Source organism: Calypte anna, chromosome 1, assembly GCF_003957555.1.
Source record: "Calypte anna isolate BGI_N300 chromosome 1, bCalAnn1_v1.p, whole genome shotgun sequence".
NCBI classification, from domain to species: Eukaryota; Metazoa; Chordata; class Aves; order Apodiformes; family Trochilidae; genus Calypte; species Calypte anna.
This window is the reverse complement of record NC_044244.1, coordinates 181,184,551-181,203,190: the sequence shown is the minus strand read 5'-3', so window position 1 is coordinate 181,203,190 and position 18,640 is coordinate 181,184,551. Positions and strand designations below refer to the sequence as shown.

Genomic DNA, 18,640 nt, shown 5'->3' with positions numbered 1-18,640 from the left:
ATCTGCCATTCCTTGCTGATTTCTCTCTATCCTTGAAAATATTAATTTTTCCTTTGATTCAGTGTCTTCTTTCCCTCATTTCCTCACTCCTGACCCTAGTGTCTTAATCAGAAAGATGCCTCTGCACCTTCACATTGGGAGTGCTGCTAGATGAGAAGTTCACCATGAGCCATCAGTGTACACTTGCAGCCCAAAAAGCCAACCAGACCCTTGGCTGCATCAAGAGAAGTGTGGCCAGCAGGTCAGAGAAGTGATTATCCCCCTCTGCTCTGCTCTTGTGAGAACCCACCTGAAGTACTGTGTCCAGTTCTGGAGCCCCTTTTACAGGAGGGACATGGATGTGCTGGAATGTGTCCAGAGGAGGGCCATGAGGATGATCAGAGTGTTGGAGAGGAGGAGGCTCTGAGGAGACCTTATTGTAGCCTTCCAGTATCTGAAGGGGGCTACAGGAAAGCTGTGAGGGACATTTAGGATGTCAGGTAGTGATAGGTCTAAGGGAATGGATTCAAACTACAAGAGGGTAGATTTAGATTGGAAGTTAGGAAGTTCTTCACCATGAGGGTGGTGAGACACTGGCACAGGTTGCCCAGAGAGGTGGTGGAAGCCCCATCCCTGGAAGTTTTTAAGGCCAGGCTGGACAGGGCTCTGAGCAACCTGATCTAGTGGGAGGTGTCCCTGCCCATGGCAGGGGGGTTGGAACTGGATGGTCTTAAAGGTGCCTTCCAACCCTGAAAATTCTATGATTCTATGATTTAACTGCATCCCACTATCTGAAAACACCCTCATCTCTCTAAATAAAAAGTAAAAGGGTAGGAATTCTTGTTTGACTTTTACTAATGCATGCAAAAGCTCTCAGGATGATGACATACAGTATAAATGATGCTACTCAAAGAGAAGGAAAAAATGCTGCAGTCCCTTCTCATGCAGCATTTCCAGGGGTATCACTAGGACTTTTACTTCAGCAACAGCTTGTAGAACTGACACCCCCCCAAAAATTACACAGAATATAAACTGAATTTATGACATAACAAATAATATTTAATATATAGCATTGAATGCATACACATCAATACCAGTGCTGTAACAACAAAACAGAACTCATAAAATTAGCAGCGTTTTTTGCAAGTACAAAAATACACATTTTTTTTCAGAACATACATAATAGCAAAATTTATCAGGATATATTATACAAACTCAAAGCATTTAGATAATGCATTACTTTTAATATATTATATGATGTTTTAGATGCTGCATAATAAAATTACATGTGTTCTGCTTGCAATAATACACAGTGCCATTTACAGCAATGTTAAGAAAACTATCCACAACTTAAACATGAACAGAACAACCAACGAAGCACAAGAAATCAAACATACAGAGTTGCAAGGTGTTAGTTACAAGCTTCAGCATTTCTCTTTACATATTTTTGAGATATTTTTTTTTCTTCCTTTTGCAATGTGGAAGAAATAACTACACCTATTGAACATACGTTATCCAGAAAACAATACACTTACTCCTTGGAGAACAGTGAAGGTAATGCCTATCAGTTTTGGAACAGCAGTATAATACCACAGTTATGGAATCTATGCTGACTTTGCACACTACATCAAAACCACAGAGGACTGGGACTCACATCCGCAAGGCTCAACACACAAACTCTCAAGGGGAGAGGCCCAGCAGGCACCCACTGCCCTGGCAGGCTCAGAGAACAGGGCACTGCCCTTAGTTACCTCCTGGGCCCCTTCCAGATTTTTGGAAGATTTCTGTTTGCTTGCTTTTTAGCAATTTTTATTATTCCTGCAATGTTCTTGCAAAGCTTTATGTGAGAACGCTGCTCAGACAGTTTCCTAAAAATAGAAAACCTGTGAATCTGGGGACTGCTCAACTGTATTTGAACAACCTCGATATTAAACTTAAAATGAACACACATTAACACCAAAGGCATTTTCTTGATGGTGTTTATTTTAAGTGTTAAGATTCCCCTGCAAAAAAGCTTTCATCAGTCTCCTCAAACTCTGGATTGCTGTAATGCTATTCTAGATCTCCTCTCTGATCTTGGATCATGAAGTCTGTCTCTTCCTGAGACTTTCAGAGGTAATGGCTGAATGTCAGGCTTAACCAAATAGCTGTTGACACCATCAGTAGGTTTCAGGGGTGTTGGCCTGCTGCTGGGCTCCACCAGGCCCCCCTCAGCCAAAGTACTGGTAGGTTGTGGAAATGGTGGCACCTTAGATGTAACCAAATAGTCATCAGCCACCTCAGCAGCAGTGTCCTCGTGTTTCTTTAGCAACTGAAAAGTGCCATCAAAAGGGGAGGAGGTTTCAGTTGGGGTAAACACAGATTGGTCTGAAAACTGAGAGAAAGCACTGTCCAGAGAGCTCATTGATGACACAGATGGAGATGTTCCAGGAGAAGACAGGCTAGAAGAGCTAAATCTTGAGCAAATGTTTAATCCCTCTGGTGGTGGAGGCAGGAGGCAATGGGAAAAGTCTTTCTTTTCAATGTTCTGGTTAGTGTTGTCAGTTTTACCAACATTAATCCCTATAATCAAGCTTTGATTGATAAGCTTTTGCCCCTCCACCTGCAATGACCGAAGCTGATGGAGATAGTCTTCATCTTCATGAGAAAGCACAGCATCACAGCTGGCTTTGCGCGTTGCCTTCTCACGTCTGTCACCAACGCGGGCGAAGCTGGGGGCAAGGAGACCAATTGCAGGCTCTGAGGAGCGCCTGTGTCTTCTCAAGGTTTTGAGAGTACCTGAGGTAGCTGCTGAAGAGAAGCCCAGTGCATTGGCACAGAAAGAATCCTTCTCTGAGTTTTCTTGCGACGAAAATTTGCAGCGTACATCAACGGAAATCGCCAGCTGTTTCAATTTGGTTTTACTCTGGATTTCATCTACCTCTGTCTGCTCTGAATCACCATCACTCAGAGTGAAGACAGACTCCCTGCTCCTGTTATCCTGATCTCGGTTCTTAATCCAGTCACTGGAAGAGGAGTCAGCTTCATCATTTGCCTCATTTTCCAGGCTGTCGTAGGACGAGTCATTCAGATGGAGAGAAGCAGCATCTGCAAGGACAAACCAAGTGTTAACAAATCAGAGACTGAACCACCCTGCTGACAAACAGCTGCATTTTTTTTTTTTTTTGGCAAGCATCTTTTACTTTCAGGAACATTCACCCTTTAAAGATCCTTCAAGCAGAAGTGCCAATAATTTCAGAAAAAATACTGTCTAATTTTGAAAGGAAAAAACTGAAATGAGTGCTAAGTTGTAGTTCAGTTCAAGAAAGAGACAAAAATGACACAAAGAGTTAGGTTTTCTTGTGCTGTCGTTTAAGTGGGGAACTTGAGTAGTAGGTAATTCAGCTGTAAAAAATAATTTACATAGAGTGCATTGAATCAGTAATTTCTTGTTTTTTTCTCTTCGTTACTGAATATTGAAAGCAATATTCAACCTTCTTCCCTTCTTCTAGATAAATGAAGAAAACAGGGCATGCTTCACACTTTTATGGTATTCCAGAAAATACTGTATTTTTAAGAGCAACACTATGAAGAAATTTGTAGGCTCAGTTTAGACAGTCACTTCATTTCCACTGAGTGGTGCACACCTGCGTCCTGCTCTGCATATGTGATAACTGGAATTACAGTAAATCTCTTTTGCTCTAGGCTGGGCTAAGCTGACTTATCTCACATTTGCAGCAGACAGAGTTCATGCATGGGTAGTCACCATGCCTCAGTGAGTACCTGAAAACTTGCTCAGCTGCCATAACCTATTGTGGATCTGAACATCCAGTCCCAGCACACCCCAGCACAGTAGATCCCGTGTGCTTCCACTCTTGGGGAGGAAGCAGGCCAAATTTAATTGGATTTCATCAAATTTCACTGGAGGCAGACCATGAGGAATATGGGATGGCCACACTGAGTCAGTCTGGCATGCTGCAACAAGTGCCATTATCACTTTTAGTACAGGCCACCTGTGTCAAAATTTATTTTACAGAAATGCTGCTTTAAAAGTATTTTAAAGAGACACCAAAAACTCCAATCAAAATCAACACTATCATAGGGCTGGAGAGAAAAAAAGCATACAAGAGTCAACTATTCTGCCAGACATTTTCAGTTCCCAGTTTCATGATTTTTCATGTTAGGAGAAAAATCGGCATGTCTCATTGATACCCTGGACATCTCTTTCTTTTGATAAAGCAGAATAGATGCTTTTGACTCTAATATAGTGGTGTGACAGCTGTACTGTAAGCATTGTTGATCACTGACATATTCTGGGATCACTGATATTCTGGGAAATCATAGGCTGGGCAAAATAGAAGAGATTAAACCTTATCCAGATTTTTTCTTTCTTTTTCCTTTTTCTCTGACCCTTTTTAAAAAATCACAATGGCTCAGATGACTTAAATAGGAGCAAGGGATTCTTTAAGAGAGCATTTTGTGATATAGTCCAGATCTATGATAAATTGACTCAGTGTCTATCACCAATACTTTGGGCAAAGGAAAAAAAACAACAGTATCTGGGAACACCACATGAAGGGGGAACTGCATTCTTCAATGGAATATACATATTTTTTGCTTGGCTGATTCTAGCTGTCTAACAGCATAAAAAAATTATCTGTATTACCTGAGCCGTTGTCTCTCTTGCATGTCATCAGTATTTCTCCAAAGAGGGAGGTAATTTCCTCTCCAAAAATCCTGCAGCAATTCTCAGTGAGGAATTGTACCAGACTAGATATCTGCAACAAAGCAATAGGAGCGAGATGTCTGATCAGATCTTCCATTGTTCCACTCTGGGCAAGCTCACCTTGCAGATGAGGAACAGGAACAAACTGCCCATGCTGTGCCCCTTGACAGGCAGGAAATCCTTTCCCAACTTCCTGGGAAAAAAAGCCAGGCCCAGCTAAAGTGTCCCAGTATCCACATTTGTGTACACTTTTTCCATTTCTACTCTGTCCTATTCCAAGGTCACCACAACTGGAGATCTTTATGATTAGAGAAGCACTTTGCTAATACACTGACTACTGCTTTATGATCTTCCTACCTTTCTTCCAGGCAGATTATTAGAATGGATTAGATGGATGGATTGATGAATGTTTCTCAAGCCTTGACAAAAGGACAAGTTCTAATCTGCAGAGGAACTCACTGTTTTCAGTCTTGTAACTAAAAGCCTGATGCAACAGGACAAAGGTTGGTTTGTTTTTTACTGCACTGCAGCATCTCTTACCTTTTTTGTGAATTCACTTTCTATATCAGGAGTGGAAGAAACAGGAGGCCAGAGCAGGCTAGGTGCTATGCAGATTGCCAGATTAAATGCATTCATCTGGTTCTCTTCAGATCGCATTTCAATACCATGCAGTACTCCAAAGATGTAGCGTAGGAGAACAACATTAGCTCTGGGGAGCTGCTCTATTAACCTGGGAACATACAGAAATATAATTCTTCAAATTAGTGACTGGACAAAGTAAAACCAATAAAAAAGTCAAGATAACAAAGAGACAGGGTAACATGATCTGCTAATTAAACCAGGGAGTATGTCAAAGAGGTATTCTAGGCCAGCTGCTTTCTCTCACTGTGACACATCTCTGAACAGATTTCTGGGAGGACAGAAAACATGATAAAAGATAATTAAAGTTACACTCTGTAAACTAATGAACCAAGTACAATGTATGACACACAACTGCATCTCACCTAAGTTGCCTGTTAATTTACTATTCACTTAGCCAAACAGTTCAGTTCTCTATATGCCATCCAGTTGCCTAAGTATATATGTATGTAAGCATACATGAGGTCAGGTAGTGAACAAAGCTCATGTTCATGACATAAACTTTGACTGCTTTCTGCTTTATATTGATCACCTGAAAGGGTAGAGTTGCCCCTGTCACAATGCTCCAGTATTTCATTCACAATTCCATCTTGGCTTCAAAATGGTCACTAAAATTTGAGATGAATGAGGAGGAAAACAGGAGGAATGTGTTTCAGTTACCCTTTCACCCAGGCCTCCAAACGTCCCTGAAGATGATTCTGGGTTTGATATCATGCAGAAATCCAACTCTTGAACAGTGTATTTGTAAATATTATAATTTTTTTTTTCATTAAGGAACACTAAATTTACTTACTGGCATCCACAAAAGGAAGAAAAGCATGACAAAAGAGAGTCAGAAAATTGTCCCAAACAGGCAATTGCTTAAAAACATATGTCATATATGAAGATATTTTCAGCATCTATTAAAAAAAATTATTTACAAGTTGCAAGTTGAAAGTTTAGGTTTCTGCGTTATGGGACATAAATTTACAGGAAATGAATACAGACAATATAATCAACTCTACCTTTGGATGCTTTTTATCTTTTCTTCATTATTTCCTTGATCCATCACAGAGACCCACTTATCACAGAGCTGGGATGACAAAATGCTGCCTGGGATGTTGCGAAGAAAATCCTTACCAAAAGAAAAGAAGAAGAAAACATGTGAACAGCTGTTCTGGACCACAGGAGGGAACAGGAATAAGCTGTGCAGATACAAGAGGATGTATCAGTGGCACATAACAAGCTAACAAGCATCTTGATCCACACAGAAACCAAAACCAGAAAATCATCTAAGAGAAAGAAGTACTTTGTATTATGTTTAAAGTTAATATTTCTTGACCTGTCATCAACCTTTCCTGTCAAAATAGAGGTATTTGGATGCTTCAGCTGCTATTGATGAACTAAAAATCCACAGTGGGACCAGTTATTTTGAGGCTGCATAATATTTGTCTTGTCACTTGACTTACCATGTGTAGTCTCCATTTCTTCTCAGCTGATACACTCCAATAGCACTAGACCGTAAGCACTCCAAGGTACCCCTGCCTTCCTCCCCCTAACCAATCCCTTTTGGAATTGGAGGATTTATACTAGTCATGGATAGTCTTGCTGCTCCTGCTTCCTAACACCTCAGCCACTGGGAGGCAAACTGTTGAAGCTTGGGAAGAAGCCCAAATCCAACCAAGCTATGGTATGTGCAACTATGATGCACATGAATAACACATTTGATCTTATGTTGCAACTCTTCACTGTGATGAGTGTTAAACAACTGCCCCTCAGTAAAGCTGTTATCATGGATTGAGTACTGCACACCAGCACTTTGCCTGGTGCAGCTGTTCTGCTCTAAATGCATGTCCTAAACCCACAAGCAGGAAAGGTAGTAGTGTAAGCCTCACCAATGAAAACTTTTCATGTGGTAGAAAAAAGAATGTATTTCTGCAATAAATATATTCTACTGAGGCAGTGCTTGCTGAAGAATGGAGTTTCAACTTCTTTTAAGCAAAAACTACACATAAACAGATGTACTGTACTAAAATGTGAAATCTGCTGATTGTCCTTGTAGCTAAGATTTTACTGAAGACCTGGGATGCTTTTTGCACAAGCAACATTGTTTTTGTTACTGTACGAGTCTGTAAGAAAAGATAATCCATGGAAAAATCACTCCAAATATTCTGGGCAATACAATATTCTCACAAGTGTCTGTAGTCTAAGTTACTACTGAAGGAAGCAAGTATGCCATCTTGGCTTTCTACCATTTAATTGACTTTAAGCAGATATTAAGAAAGTTACAGGACCAGGTTGTAATAGAGACCTCAGCAAAGCTGGCAGCAAAACAACCTGCCTACTCTTCTTCCCCCTCCTAATTCAGTGATAGCCTCATATGGAGATGCTCATAATTTTAGCATTAACATTCTATTTAATTTGGTCTACCAAGTTCTTTCTGGTCAATCCCTGAGGAAAAGTCCAAGTCATTAGTGCACTGCTCTCACCTAAAAAGGGGGAATGGAATGTTCTTCACATACCTTAAACAAAGATGCTGTCACAAATATGGATTCACAGGTTAGGTCCACATCAACACCTGAATCGAGCTTCTCCTTGAGTTCTTTGCAGGTTTTTGCACTTCCAGAGCGTCTGAAAATACCTTCAGTGCAAGGGCCCTCTTGGTAAAGAAGAGAAAGCATGTCCTAAACAAAATTAAAAGGCAGAGAGGCTTTCTCAGAAATACATTTCATTGTCTAGTACCATTAAACTGTGGTTTTGCTACTTTTGCCACAGGTGAAAACCTCTGAATAAAAAAAAATAAAACAAAAAAAAACCCCTCACAAATCCAGCACAAGTCAAGGCTCACTCTCCAGGACATGGCAAACTGCACAGCAAGGCTGTGGTCTGTGGCACTGATCTAGGAAAACAATCCCTCAGAAATACTGTGCTACCACTGCCAAGTATTAACCTCTTCCAGGATCTGTGCAAGTTTTGGCCAAGTCATCTAAATATATAAACACTGCAGTACGGGAAAAGGCTAGTGGTCTACCCAATGCAATGCCATGCATCTGACAGTGGCCTCAGCCAGGCACCCCTTTGCAGGAAGATATAAAACCTCACTACTCATCAATGTGTATCACTATTTAAAGGGAAAGGAAAACCAAGCAGGTTCCTGCCTAGCTTTTAAAATAGCAGGAGGGCCTGATTTCTTCTGTTAAATAAAAGAGGAAAAAAAGCAGAAAAGGAAATGCTGAAACAAGAGACCTCTCCTGAGGTAATCTGTTAGTGATATTTTCCATCTGCTTAATTCTCTGCAGTCTCCTGTGGAATGTCCCTCAGCTATGCTGGTCCCTTCTCCCCAGGCCTGCTCCAGGCTGTGTGGAATTGGTCATGTTGGTCTTTTCCAAGGGAAAATGGATGCAGACAGCCTCTGAGATTACATGCATGTGCACAGTGGTCTGAGGACAAAGTTATCATAAGAAACAGCAAGAAAATGGACACTGGGAGAGAGTCGGTCCTCATTAAACTGAGTTGCTGTAACAGTAATGGCTAAGCAGTGGGTTTTGGTGAATTTCCTAGTCTAGGCTGCAAGGTAGGTCTTCCTGACACAGCAATGCAAAGAAGTCTAAGGAAAACTGCTATGTTTTGCTTTTCTTTTTTAACATTTCTTCCTTGTTCTTACAGAAGTTGAAAGCCAAGCACTCATGTAAGTGCAGAAACTTTGGAGAAGCCCCTTTCATGGCAGCAGGATTCTTGTCAGCATTTCCATTTTCTTCACAAGGATTTAGAGCTCTGCTGTCAAAACAGGAAGAGTCCCACAGCACAGGATCTTAGCTTGTGAACAAATGCTTTGAAAATATATTTTGAATAAAACACCCACAAGATCAAACTGAGAAGCCCTTCTTAAAGAAGTGAAGCCATACAAAACTGCATTAATAAAGCTAATGGTGTAAGGCAATTCAGTGTGGCAATGGCTTGCAGGGAGCCCTTCAGCTGTGAAAGCAAGTTTGAGGCTCTGAAGCAGAGATATCAAACATGCCTGCAGCATTCACCCCTGATATTTTTTCTTGTCTTGCAAGTAAATCTCACTCAGTCCCTCAGATGCAGTATTCCATTCTCCAGAGACACCGCATGAAATCAGAGGTAAGTTATATTTTGTGGCATAAACACAGTGTTTAAGATTCAAAGCACAAAGTCTACCAAGCTGTGATCCTATGCTTAGTAACTCTGATATTTTTTTGCAGATAAAAATTTACTAATATTTATGTTTTGGAGAAATTTCTGAAATGCAGAGTTGACTTATCTCTCAGAGAATGAGAGACCAGGTTCTTACAGAGTCCATATCTGGAGGGATTATTTAAATAACCTAAATGATAAAAATTCACACTTCCTTCTCAAAAGAAAATAACAAACCCACACTATTAAAAGACCTGAAAAGTCCTGGTATGATTCACTATTCAGGCAGTGATAAAGTAGCACATTAAGCACAAGCAGACAGACCACCTTTTCCTGCAAACTGGTGATTTCAGTGGGCTTCTGGCAACTTGCTACAGCCAAAAGTTGGGCTGTATTAGGATGAGGAGCCAATTCTGCAGGGCTCACTCCCACCCTGTAAGCATTTCAATTGTTTTATAAACAACAGGGCAATCCTCGGTCCTGACCAAAAATGCCTGACATCTGCCTTAATTATGCCTAGGAAGGGGCTCTGGCACAGCCTTTTTCATGTTCCTGCACTGGTTTTTAAAACACCCACGGCAATAGTGCTCTAGACAGGATGAAAAGATGCTCCTGGAGCCTCCGCCTTCCCACCTATTTTTGCATTGGTGCTGTCAGATCAAAACCAAGGATTCAAAATGCTTGCCTGCCCTGGGATGCCTCTGAGAAAGGCTCTGAAACTGCCATCCTCAGGGCAAGAAGCATTTGTATGAAAGTGTGGGCTGACTATATGGGACAGTGGCTGCTGCATTCACGGAGCTGGGGATTTTACAAAGGCAGAAGTGGTTTAAAACATTTGCGTCAGTGTGGCATTTATCTGCACTGCCTGAGTGAGATTTAGGGAACCAGCCTTAGGGAATAGGCTATAAAGAAGAAATAGCCCATAGGAGGAGAATGATCACATACATTTCTCAAGCTGTTTGGTATTAACCAGGCCTGACCACAGCATATGTTAGGAACCAAAGCTCTAATGAGGTTTCCTTCTGGTTTCTCTGCTTGGGTAACTTCAGTGTCCTGTTTACACAGTGTCCCCATGTTCTCATTCACAATAAAGAAACTCCACCACTGTAAGAGCCAGCCCTGAGTCCGGGACTCACCAAGAGGGGTTTGGGCAGGTTGTCATCCTCACAGATGGCTGTGAGCAACAGGCCAAAGAGCTTTCCAGGAGCTGCAGATGTTGAAGAGAGGGGCACGTTGTCCAAGTGAGTGCCTGGGCCACGCCAAAAAGCCCAATTTATGATAGATCTTTTCCTTTTAAATGACTTTTGGCTTAAGTCTGGGAAAAGAGAAAGGTGCTTATTAGAAGAAACGCATTTTGAATCTAATTCCAGTATTTGTTTTGCAGTGGTTGCTGTGGTTTCAAAGGAAAAAATGTCATGAACTCAACCAACTCCTTGGCATTAGGCTCAGCATAATCCACCATGTGCATACTTGTGCTTGTGTGTATGTGTGGAGAATGCACTGCCTTACTCCTGCTCTTAAGGGGATCACCAAGATCTGCACTGCACTGCTGGGCCACAGCATCAGCACTCACTGCTGAGTGCTGGATGGCAAACCTCAGCCCGACTCCACGAAGAGCCAGGCTGTGCCAGATGACCCATTTCCAATCCACAGGTGGAAAATCACAGACCTTCTTTGGAAAAAATAATACATAAACACCACTGCTCTCACCTTGGCTTTCTGACAGGAGGAAGCCCAGTTCCCCTGGCCATGCAGGAGAGCACCTGCTCTCACACAGGGAACACCAGAGAACCAGTGAATGGGGTGAGACATTATCAGATCAGGAAAAATTGCCACTTTTGCTCTTCTACACTAGGAAAGTGTGTCATTAGGACCCTCACTCCAAGCATTTGCTGACCATGGCCTAGAGACAGTGCCTGTCCTTTAATAATGATGCCCTTTACTCAATGATGCCTTCCAGATGGCATTTCAGCATCCTGTCAACACGCTGATGGGCTCTGTTTGTCTTCATTTACTTTAACATATTTCATGAGATATCTAAAGAGCATCCCTAACTGAAGCTCTTATTTGTAATGCATAGAGAAGAAACTGATGGTATTAGGGTACCTTTGTCAACATCAGCCAGTGTAAAAGCTTCTTAACAGCATGGGCTGCTCTTAAGGGTAGGTTGAAAGTGTTCGTGATGAAAGTACCAAGCAGAAAAAACATTTTCTGCTATATTTTTCCTTTTTTTGAATTTTCAAAGCCAGTCAACTTTCATTTATTTGTTTACCTAACTAGTGCACCTCTCTATTAGCTGTATCTTCCATCTGGTCAAACATTTTGCTTTCTGTTGTTGCAGAGGGCAGAGAGTAGAAGCAAGGCTTGCAGAAGTAAGGATTCTGGTACAATACCATTTTTTTCTCTACTATACTTTACTATACTTATTTTTTAGCCCAAATAGTAATTTTAATTGCATATCATTCCATTCTAGGAGATCATGCTCCCTTTGGGAATGGGTGGAAGTCTTTTCAGTAGAGGCTTACAGTATGAAAAGTTACAGTTTAACTCAAAATGTGAACATATGAATGTGAAAACCTGCTGAAAAATTCTTTGAATAAAAAAAAATAAGGACAATATATATTTTAAGCTGTCCAAAGCTGCATGAAAGATAAGGTTGGCAGTGTCTAAGGCTTTACTTGACACATTATGTTCTGGTAAAAATCTAACCTGTAACTTTCAAAATAGCAGGTTTTTTTAGATGAGATGGATAGCACATAAATATGGTTTGCTTCACTTGGACTTGTATTCACACAATGGCAAATACATGTTAGTGGTTTTTTTCTGGCAGCCCTGTAAATCTCAGTAGAAGTAAAAATGAAGAAGAAATGCTTTTGGAGAACAAGGAATAGCAGAAGTGGAAAAAAGGGTCTCAAAATAAGGAACTTTTCTTAGTCTCTCACTGTTCAGTCTGCTCCTAAAAGCTGTAGCCCAAATTGACAATGTGAGCAGGGAATAAACGTGATTAACTGCAGCTCACTCTTGGGACAGGATGGAAATCTTCATCAGTGTTCTTCAACACACCAGGGCAGAAACCAACAACTGATGTAAGGCAATAAACAATATTAACATTCACTGAACAACAAAAGAACACATCCTCTTTACATCCTCTTTTCTAAGGGGGTTGAAAAGTCATAAGGTAAAGAGCAGATAACAAGGAGAGGACGTACACTTTGGTTTCTTGAACCTTTGCAAAGCTACAACACTAGAAGTCCCATCTCCTCTCAGCCAAGACAAATGCAGGAGACTGTACTTCCATACAGAAACATCAGCATTGCACTTGGGGACTTTCTCTGGTGGACTATTTTATGCCAGAATCAGGAAAAAAAGCAACACTTTGGTTGTAGGCCTTGCTCAGAGCTCACAGCAGCCATCTGTTCTGCTCATACCTTACTTGCAGGGAATTTCTGTTCATAGTAGTCTCCCAGCCATGAAAGTGGCATTTCCTCTTTTTGCAAAGTAAACTTAAACAAAACTTTGGATCTTTCTAACAATGTAACATCCTTTCTGACCAGATCCCCACCTGTAAATTTTCAAAGGCCTCCTTTGCATTGTGACCAACTCGTTAAAATCTCGCTTTCTCCTCTAACAGACAATTAAATAATAATTTGGATCACAGAGTAGCCACTGACAGCAGTCAGTTCTTTTAAGTTAAACTTTATGCAAAATGAGTATTTACAATACTTTTTAGATGTGTGCTCCTGAGGATTACTTAATGGCTATGTTTAATGGGTAGGTGGACGTTCCTGCTCCCTGCCCAAAGAAACAACAGGAACACTCCACTCCTTCCACACAGTAAATTCTTCTGTACTTTTTTTAACCACCCTGCCAGGACAGCTGATATAACTACACCACCACAGTTGATGTCCACGCAGTTCCTTATTTGACTGACAGCCATCTGTCAGTCATGTTCACCCGTCAACACCTAGAAGACTGCCTAACCCTGGTGAGTGCTGGTGCCACTAGGCAGCTCTCCCTTGCTGCCTCCAGAAGGGACAGAGTGTTGAGCACAGCAGTACCAGTGCAGGGAAGTGATGGGAGGGAGGAGAGAACAGCATGTTGGGTGCTGAAACTGGGGGCTACAGACCCCATTCCCTGTAAATTTGCTACTACAAGGTGATGTGCCTGGTGGTTACCTAACAACAACACAGATTCTGGCTTGCTGATCTGAAGATGAGCCCAAAGCCAGATAATAGCTTTGGCTGGCACACAGGTACCCTTCAGCATTTCAAAAACCACATTAGATGAGAAAGGGTTAGGGAGAACACAATGTGTGCCCTCTCTGCAAGATCATCTGGTTGGCAAACATCCAGACCTATACATGACTTTAAAAGGTGATGGAAGTAGGAAAGATGAACGAACTAAAAGATTTTCTTCCACTTAATGCAGTCCCTGTGCATGACTTCCAGGCTGCCCCAGGCTTCGGCTGCCCCAAAGTTAGCCTTACCTCCCCTCCTGTGGCTTGCACACCACTGCTGACAGCACATCTGCATTAGGACTTTACAGGCTTGATTTGCATTTCTATTTTGTCTTGCCAGTCAACGTCAGCTGCCAAGCAGAGACTGTAAACCTAATTACACCCCTTTGCTAGATTGCCTCATTCCTAAAACATGCCATGAGGTAATACATGATACAAATTACTGTGAAGAAGGCATGTGGAAAGGAAATTAATTTATATAAAATGCAATCAATTTCTGGAATAATTTGCAATAGATACTGGTATAGCCTCACTATATTTAATTTTGACAAACATTACAAATGGATTCTATTCACATACTGTGGGAGATCTTAGCCATTTAGGAGTGTGGAGGATAACAGTGTACATTTTGTTTTTATTATTATTACACTGTCATTAATGCTGAAGTAGGGGAGAGTTCCTAATTGAGCTGAGTATGCTAGTGTGTTATGCACAATAAAAACACACCAGGGGATGCTTCCTTGCCCTGCAGAGTTTTTTAGTCTAACGCTTCAATCCTGTAAAGGTCTTGTTTGTTTTACTCATGGGCAGTGATCAGTCATTGTGTCACTGACAAAAGAGTGAAAAACAGAGAGCAGGTGCCGATGTTTTTGTAGCATCAAGGCCAAAGGCAGAAGAAAACATTACTGCCTGTTTTATTCAAAGGAAACTGAAATAAATAAGTTGTACTAGCTCACTTCATCTAGGTATGCAACGCAGTCCTAAGTACCTTGTTGAACAGAGGATGCAGCCAAACGTTGGATAGGAATTTTGGTCCAAAGTCAAGCCATGACTCCTGAAGCATAAAACCACTCTGCCTTGCTAGAGAACACAGAGAGGGCTGCAGAGAGCAGTTCAGCTAATAGACTTACAAAAAACTGGAGGGGAGAGATCTCATCTTTCTTTTGCTGCTTTTAGAACAACCGCTTGACAGGCAGCTTGCCAAAACTAACAGAAAGATGACACACACACAGCAGCACCACACTCGCATCAGGGAGAGCTCCCCCGTGCAGCTGGAAGGTGCAGCTGCTCCCTCCTCTGCTTCCCAACACCCCCATCCCGGCACGTTTCGCTTTCTGTCGCGGAGCCAGGGAGGTGGCGGGGCTGCGGGCGAAGCTGCCGGGCCGGGCGGGACGTACCGTTCAGCTGCTGGCACCGGTCCAGACGGCTGGGCTTCAGCACAAACTGGCACTGCAGCTCCTGGGGCAGCTGCTCTGTCAAGAAGGAGCCCTGAAGCTGCCTGGGGCAGGCACAGGGCTTTGATCCATGGGGCATAGCATCGCGAATGTGGCTCATTTTAATTCCAAAGGGATATTCGTGTCCTGTTCAAAGAGAAATCATAATAATCTGTGTTGGACTGACTGGAGACTTGCAAAACTCCATCTGCCTCGGAGGAAAAGGGGATTTTGCATGCCAGCCTGCAGCACTTTCCCTCTCAAGTAATGTTGTAATTGATGCTTTTTGCATGCTTACACGAGTATAAATTATACACTGGACAATACAGAGTAAAGGTAAAGTCAGACAAAGCCCATATCGCATAACATAAGGTGACTATTTCTGGACTGAATGTTTACTCTTTCTATTGCTTTACTCATGACACTGGAAGTTTTGATATTGGTTGCTCATATTCTTCTGGCTAGAAGTGAGATTTCAGACACAACCCTCTGTCAAATTTTTGCCAAGCATGCAAAACCAAAAAATCCAGTGTGAAGGTTATCTTGCCTCCCTCTCCATGATTAAGTGCAGCAGTCACCAACTCAGTCAAATAAGACACAATTATGGTTCCTGTCTGAGGCTGAAACAGGAAGGAAACGTTAATCACAAGGCTAATGCAAATGAGCTACCCTTGGCATTAAAGAGCATCTTTGGGGACTATACAGAGGCAATTCATTCTTGCAGAAGCTTTCAAAAATGCCACCAGAGAGGTATTTTTTGGACTCGTCTAAAGACCTAGGAGTTGAAATATGTTAAATAAGAGTGCAGTGTGAAGATATTTTAGTTAACTTGCACAAAGACTTTAATACTGATAGTGGAAGAGTTGTTATTTGAGATTATAGATAATAAGAAGCTGAAGTGCCATTCAACTCTGCTTCTGCTGTCTCCCTATGATAAAACCTACCCATACCTAATAAAAAATTGGCATAAATATAATGAACAGCATCTATTTAATATCAGATTATTCTCTTCCAAAGATTGTAACCTGAGTGTGCAATGAAAGTCAGTCAATTAGAAAGGCCTTTCCTATTTCTGAATTCTCTGGTGCTGTATTTAAAACCATGACTGGGATTTTCCCTGAAGAAGCTGCACATAATATTCTGAAAGACAAAGTCTGGTATGCTTCAAAGACAAAACAGTTTGCACTGTCTGTAAGGTGCACAAGTTAGACATTTTATAAATATTAATGTTGTCTGACTCCAGCAAAGCATTTGTAGCTAAGGCTGCTTTAAGAAGGAATGCTAAGGTTTACTGGGGTTATATTTGCAATTTTTTTTGTTTTAATCATCTGTGAACTCATATAGCACAAGTAATGCCAGGCTTCCACAGGGGAGGATTCTTTATAACAGGAAGGGATTTGTTCTCAGTGAACCATGGGCCAAAATCAAATCACTCCTTCCAATCACTTCAGAGTTTTGTGTTGATTCCTGGGGAGGAAATGTTTCAAAAAACATTTTAGAAAGTAAGTAAGAAATAATTTGCTCCTAATCAAAAGGGAGCTGTCAGTCAGTAAAAGAGGATTGGAAACAACCTCTTGAATCACTTAACCTGAGTTGTGGGAGAACAAAACATTTCTCAAAACTCTGCTGAGTTTTGCTGAGGAGGGGAGTGAACAATGCTATGGAAGTGTAGGAAGAAATATTGTAAAGCTGAGTCAGCTCCATATGAGGAGATGAGTGACTGGAGGGGCTGACTGTAGAGAAACTGAGACTCATGCAGCAAAATTGGAGCAGAAAGAAATGAACTTTTTCAACTTCTCAGTGACACAAGCAGACAATTGCACTTCAAAACAAAGGATCAGCATCAGACTACCTCCCCAAACAGGCAAACTTGCGTGACAGGGAAGTAAGAGAAAAAACAGGAAAAACAGAACAAAAGAGGAACCTGCATTTCAATCTCTGTATATCTTGCTTCCTTCAGCACTAAAAACTGAGGGGATGGTGAAAAACAAAACCACATCCAGAACTTACCAATAAGAGGGTAAGGAGCATCTTCTCTTCCTGAAATCACCCACAACTTGTAGTCTTTCTCAGAGCCCTTTAAAACCAAAATGAAGAGTGAGCCCTTAGGAACAGGTTTGTGCTAGGCTTCTCACAGCATAAGGATTTTCTGCAACTTGCCAGGGAACCAAAGGAACCCCCTTTACTTTTGCAATACTCAAATCTGACATCAGCAAAGCTTCTCATTTGTGCCTGTCATGTGCAATGTGGATTATGTGACCAGGGCTCAGCTCTGAGCAGTGAGAGGGGCTGGTGACCCTAATTTCTCAAGGAGAAGGAGGATATTTGCCTCAGTTTTTAAACTGCTCCTGCAAGCAGAGGGATGGAGGTCACAGGATTGCCTTTGAGGCCAGACAAACGTTAGTCATGGAGGCCCCAATCACAAGGCTGAGTCTGCCCCTGGCCCTCAGGAAGCTGGAAATGAGGCAGCCCCAGCATGGAGCTGACCTCCAGCCCCTGGTGCTGCTCCTGGCCCCAGGGCTTCTCTGCCCCACATCTACCTGCTGGGACCAAGCTGCACCCAGTCCCACGAAGAGAGAGCTCTGACCCCCTGGAGGGATTATGGATAAACAGCAGGACGCTGCAGAACTTGTGGCAGGCAGCAAGCAGTCAGGGTGAGCTAAGGTGACCCTTCAGCTCCATCCTGAGAACCAGGGTAATCGCATCCTCCAGAACATGCTCTGGTGCACAGGCACCCTCAGCCTCACACCAGAGAGCTCTGCTCCACCACCTCACCGGATCCTCTGTGTCCCCTGAGCTCAGGCTCATCCATTTTTGCCATTGACCTGAGCCCATGCTTATGATGCCAGGGCACCCAAGAGGCTCCTGACACTCAGTGCTGCCCAAAAAACTTTTCGTAGGGCTGCCGTTGGCCCTTTTTTGTGGTGCTTTGGTGTGGAGGGGCTTGGGAGGGCTGGATGGTGCTGTGAGACTGCTGAGCAGTCTCTTAAAATTTCCAGTGGAGAGGACAAATTCACATCAAAGGAGGCAATTCCCAGAGGACTGGAGAATGTGAACATCTTTGGGAGAAGCTATGTGAAGCTGCTGATTTGAAAGCAAATTACAAATCCTGCCTTTAGCATTAAATATACAAGTCAGTGTTGTGGTTTAATTGAAGGAGAATAGCACATTATTTCAGATATGATGGTGAGGCAATAGAAACAAAAATAATGACATTTAATATGAACCACTCTCAGGACAAAGGGTAACAGCAAGATACACTGTATGAAAAGTGATCTATTAGACCTTAAATCTCTTTTCAGTGACACTGCCAAATTAGGATAATTAAAATGCTAAGGTTTTCTGGCTACAAAAGGTGACAAATAGCTCATGACTACTTATTTAGCTCTAAAATTAAATCCTACCTTCTTTTAAACAGATTTGCCTACTATGCTGCATTGTCTGGACTTTCATCCAGTGTTCCCAAAGCTCTTAAGACTCTTTCTACTTACTGATACACCCAATAAGGCC

At 42.0% G+C, this 18,640-nt stretch overlaps 1 protein-coding gene across 1 annotated transcript in view; it reads right to left on the bottom strand.

Moving 5' to 3' along the window:
- Positions 1-1,021: 1,021 nt before the first annotated feature.
- The window catches only part of ARHGAP20 (Rho GTPase activating protein 20), a 63,993-nt gene continuing 46,374 nt past the window's right edge, over positions 1,022-18,640 (bottom strand). The window contains exons 8-15 of the mRNA XM_008502343.2: positions 17,141-17,207; positions 15,095-15,277; positions 10,597-10,775; positions 7,825-7,986; positions 6,328-6,437; positions 5,225-5,414; positions 4,625-4,736; positions 1,022-3,066 (exon numbers count right to left, since the gene is read on the bottom strand). Coding sequence (XP_008500565.2) covers positions 2,009-3,066; positions 4,625-4,736; positions 5,225-5,414; positions 6,328-6,437; positions 7,825-7,986; positions 10,597-10,775; positions 15,095-15,277; positions 17,141-17,207 — 2,061 coding nt within the window. The 3' untranslated portion in view covers positions 1,022-2,008. The remainder of the gene's footprint in view (positions 3,067-4,624; positions 4,737-5,224; positions 5,415-6,327; positions 6,438-7,824; positions 7,987-10,596; positions 10,776-15,094; positions 15,278-17,140; positions 17,208-18,640) is intronic.